This window comes from Melanotaenia boesemani, chromosome 16, assembly GCF_017639745.1.
Source record: "Melanotaenia boesemani isolate fMelBoe1 chromosome 16, fMelBoe1.pri, whole genome shotgun sequence".
Classification (NCBI taxonomy): domain Eukaryota; kingdom Metazoa; phylum Chordata; class Actinopteri; order Atheriniformes; family Melanotaeniidae; genus Melanotaenia; species Melanotaenia boesemani.
In genome coordinates this window covers 74,597-91,418 of record NC_055697.1, presented here as the reverse complement: position 1 = coordinate 91,418, position 16,822 = coordinate 74,597, and the positions used below count along the sequence as shown (strand labels likewise).

General features: G+C 43.7%; 1 protein-coding gene across 2 annotated transcripts; it reads right to left on the bottom strand.

The window, feature by feature from the left end:
• Positions 1-8,578: 8,578 nt before the first annotated feature.
• LOC121656082 lies at positions 8,579-13,858 on the bottom strand. Of its 2 annotated transcripts, XM_042011110.1 has the most exons (9): positions 13,226-13,858; positions 12,600-12,732; positions 12,222-12,460; positions 11,868-12,002; positions 11,641-11,765; positions 11,382-11,554; positions 11,182-11,283; positions 10,032-10,348; positions 8,579-9,310 (listed from the first exon to the last, which is right to left on the bottom strand). In XM_042011110.1, the coding sequence occupies exons 3-9, from the start codon at positions 12,436-12,438 to the stop codon at positions 8,949-8,951; spliced, it is 1,431 nt and encodes a 476-aa protein (XP_041867044.1). In that variant the 5' UTR covers positions 12,439-12,460; positions 12,600-12,732; positions 13,226-13,858; the 3' UTR covers positions 8,579-8,948. The 2 variants fall into 2 exon arrangements, with proteins under 2 accessions (XP_041867044.1, XP_041867045.1); XM_042011111.1 differs by lacking the exon at positions 13,226-13,858 and having other exon boundaries at positions 12,222-12,465; positions 12,600-12,761.
• Between the last annotated feature and the right edge of the window lie 2,964 nt (positions 13,859-16,822).

Genomic DNA, 16,822 nt, shown 5'->3' with positions numbered 1-16,822 from the left:
AACGGTTCATTTCTGTTCTGTTTTGGTGCAGTTTGTCACTGCTTTGGTTAGTATGTATTACCCTCATGTTGTTTTTAATTTTGATGGCAGTAACCATGTAAAAAGATCCGATTTGGTTGTTATCACTCCATTAAATGGGCATTATCAGTGGTTATTAGCCCATTGGTAAGGGACCATAAGGCCATACTCTGCCTCTTAGCAGGCAGGTCGTTGTCATATATTCACGCTGCTGATGAGCTGGACTGAGACTCCCGATCCAGTTCGAAAGGTGTCAAGATTCAAATTCTAGTGATTACGGCGCAATTTTTTGTCAAACAACGTAAATTTAAGACATTTAAATCGTGACTATTTAATATATGAGTGAAACAACAAAAGGATACCAAATGGATCCAAATGAGATACCCGACAGAAAAACTGTCTTTTAGCCATTTCAACCAGTCTTTCATTCTCTCAGGTCTCGCCAGATCGTTGTTGCCGTGGTTGCCATGGACGCTGCTGTGGTTGCCATGGACGCTGCTAGGTGTATGGTACGTTCCAGTACTTTGATGGGCTGTCTGCCGTCAGTTGGCTGCGCTCCATTCCAAATTACATTTTTTTTAAATCATTTTTATGTATATATCCACTATTATGTAGCAGAGCATATTTAACCTAATCTCTAAATAAAAAAATGGATTTCTTTTTTTTTTTCATGTGTGCAATTATATTCCATAAAGCACTTTTATATATACTTTTACAGGATGCTGAAATTTAGAAACACACTAACCTACAGGGGATGTAAAAAGTTTGTATTGTATATAATTCAGCATTTCCATCTTTTAATTGGATGCAAAACGTTTCTATCCATCACTTCCCTCTCCCAGTCCACATTTGCCATGTCGTCTGGGGGCATCCCAAGGCAGTCCCACAGGCCAGCCAGGAGATGTTGCCCCTCCAGCGTGTCCTGGGCCTTCCCCAGGGTCTCCTCCAAGTGGGACATGCCTGGAACACCTCACAAGGAGGCATCCTGACCAGATGCCTGAGGCACCTCATCTGGTTCCTCTCAATGTGGAGGAGCAGCGACTCTACTCCGAGCCCCTCCCAGATCACCGATGACCTAGAGTGTCCTGGTGCCAAGTGCATATGTGGACACTCTTATGCCTGAACATGGTGTACATTATGGACAATCCCTGATGAGCACAGAAGTCCAATAACAAAACACCACTCAGATTCAAATCACGGGGGGTGGGGGGGGGGCCCTCCAGGTCTTACATATACATTTTGCCAACATGAGCATTGAAAGTCCTCTGAAGAATTGCTCTCCAACACCCCATCCAAGGATTCCAAAAAGGCTGGGTCCCTACCCTTGGCGCCCACCCAGCTCCCACTGCACTATACTTTTTATGACCCCTCCTGCAGGTTGTGAGCCCACAGAAGGAGGGGGACCATGTAAGGAGGGGGACCATGTCAGGCCCAGGCCACCAGGCGCTCGCCTTTGTGCCCCACCTCCGGGCCTGCATTCATCTTCTTTATTCACCATAGACCCCTATAACATCAGCAAAACATTTAAAAACTACAATTCCCTGTAGCACTGCCATGCAGAACAAATCAGTGTCATTATTGTAATTCTTTAGATTTTCAGAAGCTAGAAAATAGGTTTACATAAACATATATTACATTAATAAAATAAATAATAAAGCTGAACTGGTGATTACACTACTACTAGATAATATATGTTGATAGAAAGTAAAGATGCTTATTTATTTTCCATATTTAAGCGTGTATTAAAGTTGGTAAAGGCTGGTAGTTCGTCTGGCTTTACAATTGTAGATTATAGGATCATACCACATATTTCAAACATATTGTACAAACTGTCAATTACTTATGAACTAGATGAGGATGTGGTGTGTAAAAGTAAATATGTGGGTGTAATTAAGATTTTCTAACCACAGTATTCACAGTTTTCATAAATAACAGCTTTTGCCCAAGTTCTATACCTGAAATAGAGAGCAGCCAACTGGAAAAGACAAAACGAAGAACCTACACAGACACGTGTCCGACTGCGTCGGGAGTCACTTGTGTTTTCCTGTAGAACCTAATCACAGACAACACAGCAAAACGTGTCCTTCTATGTCACAATAGCCACCTAACAATATGTCTTTCTTTATGAGGGAACTATTAATCTCATATAGGCAACTGTGTGTAAAGAAAACAGTGAAATGGCAGACGTAGCTTTTATTAAGGGACTCATTTATAAGCCAAATTTGAATGCATGTCCTTACAAACAGCACTTAATATGTGATGGGAAAAGCAGAGTTAATAATCATAAAATAAAATACTTTATGACGACACTGTTGTAGTACCAAATATTTCACATACATGTTACTGTAGCATAACATTAATCTAAAGCATTTAACAAGGAACACGTGACTATTTACACATTTTATTACAGTAAAGCTGGAACACGTAAGTATTTTAATAAAAAGTGGTCTAAATATTCTTCAACCAGAGTTTAAATTTGCTTCGTGGTAGCTTGCAGTGTGTGACTGTGTAACACATTAAACACACAGCTGGTCTATGCGTCTTCCTCCGGAAGGTCTGAGCTGCTGTCATCCTGTTGCCTTTCCTCTTCATCATCATCTTTGTCTTCCTCCAACACGAATGAAGATGAGTCCACATCAAAACAAGCGTAGGTGCTAGCAACAGCGCTCAGTTTCTCCAGAAGAAGGTGTCGCTTCTGCAGAAGACAGCAGCGCAGTCCCCCGTGTCCTCCTTCTGTCATACCTGTAGATGAAGCTAAAGTCAAACATAAAAAAGTTTAATTAAAAAAGACAAAAATGAAGTTGAAACATTCACCCTGAGACAGACATTTTTGTGAAAATATCACCACTGGACTGATAAATGATGGTTATAACTGGAGAATTATTTACTGTGGTTCTTGATGTCCTCTTCAGTTTTGTGAAGGAGGTCGTCCAGTTTGTCGAAAACCCTCCGTAGATACTGATAATGCTGAGTCATCTCCTCCTCCACACGTCTGACGAGCATGACCTGGTCAAACAGTCGCCTCTTCAAACGGAAACTAGCAACTAAATAAAGAGAATAGAAATAAAAATAAACATTAAATATGCTACAACATTAGATTTGCTGGTTTTATCTGGCCACAGAAAAAACTGGCTGCCTGGATTTAACTAAGCAAATAGGCAGGAGCCTCCTGTTGAATAATTACTGCATGGGCTCTTATCTTTCAGCTGAAACAAGTCAGCTGACTACCTGAATACACTGAATGAGCAGGTTATTCCATCTTCATGACGGCACGGCCATATTCCAGGATGAAAATGTCAGGATTCATGGGGCTCAGATCGTGGTGGATCGGCCACCAAAGAGCTCAGACATGAACCTCATACTGGGAATCTTTGTGATGTGCTGGAGGCGGCTTTGTCCAGAGGTTGGACCCTCTTATCAACCATACACGGTGAAAAATTAATGCAACTCTGGATGAAAATGAATCTTGTGGCAATGCAGAAACTTATGGAGACGATTACACAGAGAATGTGTCATGGTTGCTGCCTGCACTTCCCGGGTCTTCTGGAGTGAACCATTACAGAATGCTGCTGGAATCCAAGCTTGATCCCAAAAATAGGAGTTTCTGACCTTTTGTATTGCCTGCGCCTTTTTTTTTTTTTTGCCAGGCAGTGTATATACACACTGACCAAGCTTTGATTGGAGGCACAGCAAATAATCCAACAAAAAAACAAGAATTATGCTGGCTTTTTTTTAACTGAGAACTGCTTTAAATCCTCTCATAGTGAAAGACAGGGTGTGGAGACACTGAACCACAAGGTGAAAACCTTATTTTAGCTGACATCAACAAGATAGCTTTGCAAATAATATGAAATAAATAAAATGACACATAAAATGAAGTAGAAAATAAATTAATGGCAAAAATCGCCCCGTCATGATGGAAATGATACGCAGCCACAACTGACTGATGTAAAAACACCCAGCTTACCATCTCAGGGCAGAACGACATCAGAGAGGCCGCGTCGGTGTGTTTGACCGGATGGAAACGGTGTTGTACTGCAGGATCTTCTCCTTTAGTTTTTTCTTGAGATTACACAGATTCCTCCGTTTGTGCAGCCTTGCTTGGTTACTGTCTGTTAAGATAAAAAGAAAGAAATCTTAGCATAAACCGTAAACACCTTGAGTTGCTGACCAACAATAATAAAAAGCATTCTGTCGATAGAGATCATGCTTCCTTCTTCGGAGGGAATAAATGATCTCATCAATCTCTCTTCCTGGCTGCTATTAGCATCATGTCTCTCTTAAAGAGAAAATAGAGAATTCCAGGAATAAAAAGGGCTGAGAGCCCGCCCGCCTGATGAGTTTTTCCAGCCTGTTAGCACACCTTTTTGTCATGTTACCCCCCCAGCAGACAACGTACTAGCTACCACAGACTGATAGAACATCCACAGGAGTTTCCTGCAGATGTTAAAAGATCTCAGTCTTCGCAGGAAGTACAGACGGCTTTGGCCCTTCTTGTACAGGTGATCTGTACAGCATGTCCAGTCCAGCTTGTTATCCAGCCACAACCCGAGGTACCTGTAGTTGTCTACAATCTCCACCTTATCGTCCCTGATGGTCACTGGACGTGGTTGTGGGCTGGACTTCCTGAAGTCAATAACCAGCTCCTTAGTCTTTGAGGTGTTAAGCTGGAGATGGTTCATCTGACTCCAGGTGACAAAGTCACTGACCAGATTCCTGTACTCGTCCTCTCCATCATCCCTGATACACCCCACGATGTGTCATCTGCAAACTTCTGGATGTGACACAGCTCTGAGTTGTAACAGAAGTCTGAGGTGTAGAGTGTGAAGAGGAGGGGGGCCAGCACCGTCCCCTGGGGTGCTCCTGTGCTGCTAATAACAGTGTCAGATGTGGTGTCCTTTAGTCTGACGTACTGCGGTCTCTCTGTGAGGTAGTTACCAATCCAGGACACCAAGCAGGGGTCCACCTGCATCTCCCTCAGTTTGTCCAGAAGCATCACGGGCTGGATTGTGTTGAAGGCACTTGAAAAATCCAAGAAGAGGGTCCTCACTGTGCCCCTCCCCTTATCCAGATGTACTTGGACACGGTGTAGGAGGTAGAGAATAGCATCCTCCACACCCACACCTGCGCGATAGGCAAACTGTAGGGGGTCCTGGGCCTGTTGCACTTGGGGCTTGAGGAGATTGAGGATGAGCCGCTCCATCGTCTTCATCAGCTGGGATGTAAGTGCCACCGGTCTGTAATCGTTCAGCTCACCAGGACGGTTTTTCTTTGGAACTGGAACAATACAGGATGTTTTCCACAGGGTAGGCACTTTCCCCAGCTGTAGGCTGTGGTTGAAGACATGCTGGAGTGGTTCCCCCAGTTCAGCAGCGCAGGTCCTAAGCAGACGAGGAGGCACTCTGTCAGGGCCAGCTGCTTTCCATGGGTGGAGCTTCCTCAGTTCTCCCCTCACCTGTTCAGCTGTTATGTGTGGAGGGTGTTGAGATGGGGGGAGGGGTAAAGGTTGGCAGGGGGGCTGCACAGGGGATGAAGTCAGGGAAGACATGCACTGCAGTGGGGGAGGGGGGACCGTGGGCTGGTCAAAGCGGTTAAAGAAGATGTTCAGCCTGTTTGCTGTTCGTGTTGACACCATCCCAGACCTCCTTCAAATGGCTCTCACTCAGATTATCCTCCACCTTCCTTCTGTAGGTGTCCCTCCCCACCTTCAGGCATTGTTTCACCTCCCGCTGTGCTAACTGCATTGCCTCCCTGTCATGGTTCATGAAAGCCACCTTCTTCCTGTTGAGGGCAGCCTTGACATCTTGTGTTATCCACGGTTTGTTATTTGGATAACAACGGACAGTCTTATTGGGGGAGACTACGTCCAGCGAGAAGTTGATGTAGTCCGCCAGACAGTGAATCTGCTCCTCTATATCCTCACCATGTTGTCTCAGCAGTAGATCCCAGTCAGTGATGTCAAAGCCGTCTCTCAGAGCATCCTCTGCCTCAGGTGACCACTTCCTGATCGAGTGTGTGGTTTTAGACATCCTTTTGACCAGGGGGGTGTACTGTGGCTGTAGGTATACCAGGTTGTGGTCAGACTTTCCAAGTGGGGGGAGGGGGGTGGCTGTGTAGGCATCCTTCACATTGGAGTACAGCAGGTCTATTGTTCTGTTGTTCCTTGTGGGACAGTCTACAGCCTGGTAGAAGGAGGCCAAGGTAGAGTCCAGGGAAGCATGATTAAAATCCCCAGATATGACCATAAATGCCTCGGGGTGTTTTGACTATGAACCTGTTCCACCTCCTCACCTGTTGTATTTCCTGGTTTCTGCCCCCCCGTCACCTGTTCCACAGCAAATATGTTTCTTAGCTTTACAACCAGGCTCCTGACCCACGTCACTGTAGTTTATCAGATGTGTTTCTGTATTTATGTTCTTATATGTAGACCCAGCTAATATTTAAAAATCTGCTCAAGGACTACTTTAAACTCATGTTTGGACTGTATTTAGATCCATGTCATATTGGAAGTCCATCGTTCAGAATGCCAAGCGGCATGTATAAACTTGCTTTTTACCACATTAGATAACATTTCTTACACAACTATGTGGATGCTGATTACATGCACACACAACTGTGTGGTTTAAAGCAAGTGTATCTCTAGACAATGTCTCAGTAGGACTGCATGTAATGAACTAAATGATGTTACTAACATGGACTACGGTTTACGTCCCAATGAAGAAATGTGCCTAAAAAAATGAATATGGTGCAATGCGTCATGCGTAAGAGAAGGCAGCAATGTGTTTGAAAGACAGTGTGAACCAAACATTTAACTTGCCACTGTAACTCACATTTGCCAGTGAGAGGCTTAGCATGCGTTACAGAGAGAAAAGGCTTCATCTCTGTAAGAGGCTGAAGCTCAGGGAACTTTTCACACATCTTCTGCAAATATGGCCAATACCTGTAATGAGAAAGTAAAGGTATTAGCATTGTTGTAAGATATGCTAGGACCAGGGATGTCACCAGTATGACCACTGTAACCAATCAAAGGAAAAAAATGTGGTGAAATAAATGACAATATATGCTTGATGTGCAAGTATTAACACTTTAGCCATCTCACCTACAGCCACAACATCTGAAACATGAATGTAAGCGTTGAAGGATGAGGAGTGGGATCAGACCCGGCTGCAGAAACAAATTAGAGGGGGGGCATCACACTTATTCAGGGGGGCATACTTTTTCAACCTACATTTTATATGACTTAGGATGAACAGTGGCTCTGCGGCTACTCCTACAGTATTAACAAATCATTTTCTCCCACTAGAAAAAGGAAAGTTCATCCTAAAATATAAATACACACACACACACACACACACACATATATATATATATATATATATATATATATATATATATATATATATATAAATAAAACAAACAAAATACCATAGTGTAGTGCTGAGTCCATTTAATTAACTCAAAACTCAAGAACAGCAACAGGGTCTGGGTCATACAGAGCAGCACCATACAGCTTCACTTCTCTTTTAAAAATAAGCAAAATCTGAACACTGGATCAAACATTCAAGCTAGGGAAGGTAGCTACAGCAGCTAGGGAGCACAAGGAGCAGCACCAAGCAGTATGACTCATCTGCATGATGGAATAAACGTGAGTAACGTTGTCAACAACAACATAAGCACCGAGCTCCCTAGCTGCTGTAGCTAACCCTCCTAGCATGACTGTTTACTCCAGTGTTACTGCTGACAACGGTCCTTATGTTTCCATTAGAAGTGGAGTTGTATGGCACTGCTTCCTGCTCGCTCACGCCTGTCCGTCTTGTAGTTTTTGGAAATATGCTCATGCCGATGACGGCAAAAAGCAGCTAATCTCACAGCAACCGGACCGGTGAGCGTAATTGTTTGACCTAATGACCCGCCCCCCTCCGTTTGTAATTGGCTAACATGTTGCCTTTGTTCATTGGTTGGATTGTAGGATTGACACATCAAGATAGATAGTTTGAAAGGAAGATGGATACTCCGATTAAAAAAACAAAACCCAGACCCAAATAAAATAACGAAAAACTGCTTTTAGTCCAGGGCGGGCATAGCTGAGTCCATGGGCGGGCACGGCCCCCCAATGCCCGCCCATGCCGCCGGGTCTGAGTGGGATGATTTGGTTTTCACCTCGTCAATCTGAACTAATTCTGATCTGACAATTGGTGTGTGGGTGTGTGTGTGTGTGTGGTCCAACCAATGAATTCTAAGCAGAGATGGCAAAAGTACCCGCATTTCTTACTTGAGTAGAAGTAAAATACAAATGTAAAAAAACAACTTGAGTAAAAGTAAAAAGTACTGATCCAAATATCTACTCAAGTAAAAGTAAAAAGTACAGGCTCTGAAATGTACTCAAAAGTATTTTTAAAAGTAAAAAGTATTTCTATTGCATGATTCACTTTCTGCAAAGCTATTAAACACAGAATAATTTATATGGATTCTACTTTAGCAATGTTATTGTTTCAACAACCACCGCTGTCTAGTATCTCAATGTAAACTGTCACAAATCATGCTTAAGGCCCAACTCTCAAGCAACTTTATTTAATAGCACTTTTTTAATACATCAGGTAACAAATGTTTAACACTGTACAGGTGTGTTTTTGTACGTGGCACACCCAGGAACTACAGATGAAAATAAGCTTCTCTAGCTATTTTCCAGTACAATAAACACTGTGAAATCTTCCTGCCAAAGAAATTGAAAATGGAAAAAAGAAAAAGTTGCACACCATGCATTCAGTGAAGATCAATGAAAAACCCTTCACATTAAAGACAACACTTGTGCTCCTCATATGTTACTCATGTTTACACCTACACAGCACTAAACCCCCTCTCCACCTCTGCACTGCATCACTCCATCCCTCTATGCGAGTTTAATGTGAAGGCATGTAAACAAGACAAATTTAACAAAACCTTTTGTTGAGCTTCATGAGAAGCAGGTTTTCCAAGTTCTCAGAAAGCAGCTTAGCCCTCTTGGGTCTAAAAATCATTCCTGCTGTGCTAAAAAGCCTCTCACAGGCAGCTGAGGCAGGTAGTGGTGTGTTGAGCTTAAGAGACAGGTGGCACACAGTTGGAAATGTTTTTAGGATGTCCATGGTATCAGTTGGACTGGCCAGGTAGGACTCTAGTTGTTTGGTGTTACCGTCCCGTTGATCTGTCTGCTTGATTGACAAAAAGAAGTCCTCCTCTTCTGCTGACGACAGAGAGTCACCTGACTGTGCTGCACTACTCTGCTCCTTCAGGTGGGTTTTGATGTAGTCAAGGCCTATGGGGGATATAAAACCAAATGAAGAAACAAAATTAGAATACAAGAGAAGGGGATGGACAGAAGAGGGAGGGACTGAGCAAGGGAGGGCAAGGAAATGAAGGACTATGGATGGAGGTGTGGAGAAGGAGGTAAGGAAGGGTTGTGGGGTTATAAGTGGAATTTATACCATATTTATATCCACTTTGGTTGAATGTACATATAGATGTGAGGGGAGTGAGTTTTAGGGTGTTAAGAATATTAAACATAATTTAAAAAATATAACAATACAATAAAAGAAAATAGGGGGTGTCCTGATACGATATCGGAAATAGGTCTGATATCTGCAAAAAATAATGGGATTATATCGGACTGCATCAAAAATCTCCGATATATAAGCAGTCCACTCCACCCTGAATTCTGGTCTAGCAATTCTTTCCAGCAGCGCTCGGATGCAGCATGCGTTTGGTTAATAATAAATGGTTAATAATAAATTGGTCAGTTTTTTTCCCTCATGCTTACTGTTGCTAAATATTGTTCTACGTTTGAGTAATATCACTTGATCATGCCGTTCACATATTCCACACTACAAAACGGGTAAAAGTGTGTATGATTTATGTTGATATCTTATCGGACTGATATCAGTATCAATCAATCCTGAAGGCTGTGATATTGGTATTGTCTCAGAAGTGAAAAAGTTGTATCGGGATTCGGGACGCCCCTAAAAGAAAGCAGCACATACCACATTTAATGATGCCTTCATCAGTAGTCCAGCGTGTCCTGAACTTGGGGACAAGAATGGCAGCAGCAATCAGCTCTGGATCAGCAAGCGTCTCTCCAAAGCGACGTTCAAGCCCTGCTTGAAGAGCATCCACCAATGGCCCACAGTACTTGGAGGTGGTATGAAGGTTCTGGAGCTTGGACTTGAGCAGTGTGATGGAGGGTACAAGCCACCCCATCTGCACGTTTGCCTCACCCTGAAGAACATCAACTGCTTTTGCAACTGGGCTCATGGTCTTTGCATATTCTGTGAGAAAAGCAATCTCGGCAGGACTGAACCTGAGAAACATACAGATACACAAAACCATCAGTGTCTAAACAGTCAAACATTACATGCCCACAACACCTAAAACTATGCAAAGTTTGTGCTGTGTTCTTTGCAAGTGCATTATAGCATTATTACTTAGTTCTACTCCCTGTTAGGCCACTAGGCGGCACTATAAGTTAGCACTGCAGGTCATCACCTTCAGTGTTGGTAGAACAGCAGGGGAGAATATATCACCTGAAAAGATGGTGAATAAAGAAGCCAGCTGCTCTTGTTGATGATCTCTTACACATTTACTTACACCAGCCGACCCTACAGTTAGGTGGTAATTAGGACTGCACGATATTGGAAGAAACTGGCATTATAATATTTTCCAACCCTGCGATATACATTACGATATATATTTCAATATGAAAAGATACAAGAATTTCAGCAGATGACTTGAATAGCACTTTAAGTTCTGCCATCTTGTTGACAATGAACCTGCACTGATCTTAACTTTCTAAATGTTGCAAGTCTGGTTTTTTTTCTGTTAGTTGTTCGTATTGTTATTTCTCATTGCCTGCTTTTAATCTGCTAGGACCTAAGTACGTTTTGTTTTATTATGTACAAATGTAAATTGTGTTTTACCACAAAAAGTTTGTTCTTCACCAAACTAAGTAAGTGAGTGGTGGATCACTGTGCACAATGTATGTCAGGTACCTTTGAAATTAGATAAGAACACACGAGTTAATTTGCCTCCTACGTTGCGATTTGACCTGCGATGTTACTATTGCGCACAAATATATTGCGATGATGCTCAAACGATATATTGTGCAGCCCTAGTGGTAGTGCAAAGTAAACTTACATCGGAATCTTCAGCGTGCTGCAGATCGCTGCAATGGCTGCGTCTCCTTGTTCTTTCACAATCCGTACAATCCTCTCAACAGCATAGAAGAGAGAATTCCACCTTGTAACAATAAAAAAGGGGGTATATTATATTTGTATAGTGATTTACATCTGAAACAGGTTGAAAGGGTTGAACACGTCTCAAAATGCAAAGTGTACCTTGTTTCACAAGGCCTCAGGAGCTGGAGTTTGCAGTGTTCTTCAATTATCTCTGTAGCTGAGGTGGATCTGCTGCTCTTGTTCCAGAGAGCCTGGCACTTTACAAACGATGAGCGAGAGAGCTTTATGTAGATCCGGTCTTCATTCACTGCTTGGACATCAACTGTTGCCACCTGCGAATATCAAAGGACCGTGTTGAGAATAAGTGTTCAAACTTACATGTCATCCCTTGGATCCATAAACTCGATCAATCATCCACCAGGTTCAGAAGATGACAGGCACAGCGATGGTGCTTTGGCAGTTGGTATTCCAGGCCATCATCCTGCTCCAGCAAGGGGCCGGCTTCAACAGCCTCCATCGTGATCTCTTCACCATCCTCCTCTCCTTATTAATAAAATATTAATTAGCATTCAAGGGTGTTTTTCAAGATATCCAAACACTTAATAGTTATGTCATCTTCACAAACCAATATGATGCAACACTCACCTGATTCATCTGGCTCTGCCCCGAATGGTTCTGCATTGTTGTTTTCATCATCGACACCGTACACTCTGAAGGCTTTCAGAAAACTGGACCCACTATCTGTCGTTGTACGCACAATCTTGTCTCTGATGTTGAACTCTAGACAGACAGACGGGTAAAAAAAAAAAGGCATACCGATACGACACCACAGGAAATTTGATGATTGCACACATTAACAGTTAAGAATCCAGATATTCAGAGTTAAGTATGTCAAGTATTAAAATTAATGAATGAATGCAGATGTGACAAGAAGCCTAAATATTTAAACTGGATTGGACTCAAAGAAAATGCTACTAAACCTACCAATAGCCTACATACCTGTATGGATCTTAGTCAGAGCATCTGCAAGTGCAGTGAAGTTGTGTGGTCCTTTCAGCTGCTTGCATGCTAATGCAGCAGAGCACCGCTGCAGACTTGTAGGATGTATCCGGTGGGCTGTGACACCGATGAAGCCCTTTCTGTTTGCTGTCCAGCAGTCAGTGGTGGTCCCTATGAACTCCACATCATGCATCGCCGCCTTGAGATTCTCTTTCATCTCTGTAGTTGCTTTGTCAATTCTGCTCTTCATGGTATTGCGAACCATGGCAGATGCGTCGGGTTGGAGGTATTTAATTAGACGTTGAAAACCCTGTTCTTCTACAACACTCAGAGGGTGCAGGCCATTAACCACAAAATCAACAAGACGCTCATCCACACCTTTCTGTGTTACACGAGGTGTATCCCACAGTTTCAGCTGCTTGGGTGTTGCTTGGTCATTCGGATCTTCCTCATGCTTCCTTTTCTGAATAGCTAGCTTGGTGTACTTCTCCAGGTATCTCTCGTGCTTTCTCTAGAGGGGCAAATGTAGGAGAGCCATGTGATACAAATGTTTGTCAGGGCAGCATTGCCTTCAGCTTATAATGTTAGCCTTATATCATCACCAGCGGTGCACACAACAATTTTGATCTGGCTCTCAAATGGGGGAGCTGATTTTTTTTTAATCTATGAGTCATGGGTCAGATAGTTTTTCTGATAAAATGTGATTCAATACAAAATTTGCATTTAAGTAAATTATACAGATTAACATTTGACTTCATAAAATGAAAAAGACCCCCCAGTTTCACTATAACTTTACTGCTGTTAACAGTACTGTTTGGCTTTTTTGAATTGTAACAGCAGCACCACCTAAAATCATTTCCCCAGACAATGTTTGTATCCCTAAGAGCAAGAACATGAATTCTAATAGCAATAACGTCTGCACACTAAGATGTTAGGTATTCAGATGAGCGGTCTAATGTTAGCTTAGCTAACTAGCTAACACGTAGCTAGCGCTAATGACTTACCTTAATGTCTTTCCTGAGGTTTGACGGACTGTTCTTGAACGCCAATATTTCCTGGGGTTTTGGTTTGCACAAGATACAACGCATTCGCCAGGAGTTGCTTTTAGCACCAACAAACTCAAAAAGCTCTTTCAAATAAGGCCATGGGTGCAGCTCCCCAACAGACTGCTCCTGTGACTGAGTGCCATCCTCATCGTTGTCCATTTTGTGCAGCTGCTCAAACGTTGGTGGTGTAACAGGTGTGGGCGCGGAGTGGCAGACCTGCTCTGACACACACACAATGGGCTTTATGCGCAGTCTCTTCCGGGTCACGATAAGCCAGCCCAACTACTTCCGGTTGACAGCTGCCAAAGCGGTGAATATGGTGTTTTTTTACCCGTTGTCTTCAAGACTTGTCTCGCATCAACGTGGACGATGTCCACAGGATTTTCCAGAAGCATACGGCGACGTCCGCAAGCAAGCGGATTAAAGGCTTTAAGTTGTTTATCACCAACTTTATACACGATTATGAAGGTAAGTGTTTCGCTAACAGTGGTAGCTCGAAGGTAGTGTTGTAGATAAATTCTTTATCAAAAAGGGCTTGCTGATATTAAGAGTCTGCAGACAGAGGTCTTTAATGATCCTTTATTCGGCCGACCAGGGGGACACCCCTTCAGGATAAAAGACCCCGTTCATCCATTCTCCCAAGCTTATATAGCCTGCCTGCTACTATTTTCAGACACACAGCATCCAGGCATGCAGCCTTGTAGGGGGGCTGGTTGACATCATTTTGATATCATGTTATAATGTCATACTATTAATATTCTGCTGACCAGAGCTACTGCACCTGTTGTTTCCCAACTCTTGATGCATTGATACTTCCACATTTCCCCCTTTCAAATATTTCAGAGTAATCGGCCCTAAGACGATACTCTGAAACTTACAATAGGGAAAACCTTTTATGAAAACTTCTATGCACACATGTCCACACACGCAGGTCTCAAGCATAACATAGGAGCCAATCTGAACCTCCCGTACGAGGGCGAAAAAAACCCCGAAGGGAGAAAAAAATTCCCCCGTGCCCCCCCTGTTGGGCGAGCACCGGTAACTTTTGATCTTATTAGACACTCAGGCACGGGTAGGCCAGCGAACCCCTGCAGGAGACCTTCTAAGTACTATGACAGCAAGTAACCATACACACACAACAAAGAAACTCCATTACAATCTGTTTTCACAAGGATAACCTATTACAGAAGATTTCTGACCACAAAAAACCACACGTGAATAACACAAGATAGAGTCTTTTTCCAGTCCGGAGGCAAACAGGAGTGTTGGGTCACCAGCCTTTCGTCACAGGCTGCCGACCCTTTGTCCAACCGACTGTAGTTCTCTTGAGACGTCACAGGTCCAACTCAGTACGGACCAATTGGGCAGCCATGATGAAGGATGTCTGTTTCTTGAGACTCGTACTCCATGCTCTCCTCAGGGCGGGAACGATGCACATGCCAAACAAGAAAAGAAGGATCAGAACCAAAGCTGACCCAACTCCCACCTTTATCAATACATTTTTCCAGTCAGCCATTAACTGGTCCAACCAATCAAGGGACCAGTCGCTCTTCCCAGCATGCTCTCGCACCTCCCTTCCCACCCGTATTATCTCGTCCATGGCAGATGTAAAGGAACCATCTGGCGCTGTGTTAGCTGGAATAAAAGTACAACAGTCTTCCCCGAACATTTGACATATTCCACCCTTATCTGCCAGAAGCCAATCTAGTGCTTGCCGGTTCTGTAGTGCGAGTCTGCTAGTCTCATGCAGCTGTTCTCCTAGCGCACTCAGTCCCTCGATGGTGTGGTTAAACAACCGCTGTTGATTATAATATATATAATTTATCCAGTTAACATTTTTATTCACAGTTATCCATGGTAGTATAGATTCTATGCCGGCCACTACTTCATTTCTGGCCGAAAATTCCACAGGAATCCCTTTAGCAATTCCAATTGCATCCCGATATACCCCATGAGAACCCGAGACCTGACGCCTACTCCTACGCAGCGCGCCCTTGTCTTGTTTTAAGTTAAGAATACTATTTACACCATTGTATACTACCATAGCTGGCACCTTTAAGCGAACAGTAGCACACAACCCCACCCACGAGGGGGGTAGGGTGCTACGTAGCAGATTATTTCCACATAACCAGGAACTATCAGCGACCGCATGTGATTGGTCTCCGAACCAAAATAGGGTTGGAACCGTGATAGACATATTCTGACAGTCCTGATGTGGGGGCTCCGGGTTTTCAAACCATACTGCTTTAGTTATGAAGAGAGGAGACATGCCAGACTCTGGGAACCATGATAATACCCATGTGACATTACATCTTACCGTCGTGTTCCCCACCATTATCCCATTTTGCTGGAGAAATCCTCCGCTAGCAAAACACTCGTATGCGGCGTTATAGTCCACCTCGTAAACCGTGGGAGGGGCCATGGCGGTATTTGCCACCTGGTAAGGTTCACACAATTCCTGGATTTTGTAACCCCTATATTTATTCAAATAACCATGCATCCTCTGGGCCCCATAAAGTAATCTACACTTCATACCACACATCGGGAGCCCGAAGAAAGCATTCGTCGTTGTAGACTTGAACGCTTCCTCTTTGCACACTCGGCGTTGTTCCTGGGCACACTCCCAAGAGCTGTACTTATCTGGGACAACAACCGGAGGGGCTCCAGGTGCCTTTGAGCACCATATGCATTCCTCCGATGTCATTTCCTTTACTGACAGCCAAGCCCAGCGATACCAAGTATTGGCCATCGCTTCCTTCCATAAGTAATCTTCACTAGGTCTAAACCCTCGTACTTCCGGTTGCCCCTTTACATCCTTAACCTCCCCCCCCTTTAATGTTTTATCATGATAACTATTTACCAAAGTATCTAACCCTTGAGGGGGAAGGGTGAATGACTCAACCACCCCATTGTCTGGTTGGCCATCAGTAGCCACGGTGGGCTGCGGTTCAGGTGTAAAATCAACTTTATTCACAACAGGGGTGTTAACTGTGGTCTGGTAAGAACTTACAACCTTCCCAATCTCTAATAGACCTTCCAGTGTGTCCCATGCAGCAGCCCATACCTGGTCAACCATTAAGGATGTTATACGTGCTAAGTGTTCATACCCCAGTCCTCCTGGTACTGACTGATGGTTACCTATTCCGGCCTGTGAGCGTGGAGTAGCGATTGTTACAAGACCAACCTTATCCAGCTCCTGGACCAGAGCCGCAGCTGGAGGGGGAGTGGGCTCCTCCTTTACAAAGTGAACTCCCCATTTCTTGGCAGCTGCAGCTGTGGTAACATAAACACTTAAGTCTGAGCCCAGAGGGTCTAGCCTGGACCCCAAAGCCTCTCCTCCCTGAGCACCGTGTTCATCATCCATCCCAGGATTCACTGGAATGTTATGCCCCTCTACATCTTGTTCCTTAATTGATCTTACTTTCCGCCTATGTTGTGCCAAAAGGGCAACATCTGTCCGAAATACTGAGTCACGGGTAGTGTGTAGACGTGTGCGGGTGCATGCCGGCAAGAGACCTGACTGATAATGACATTTGGCATGTGAGTCGTACTCCC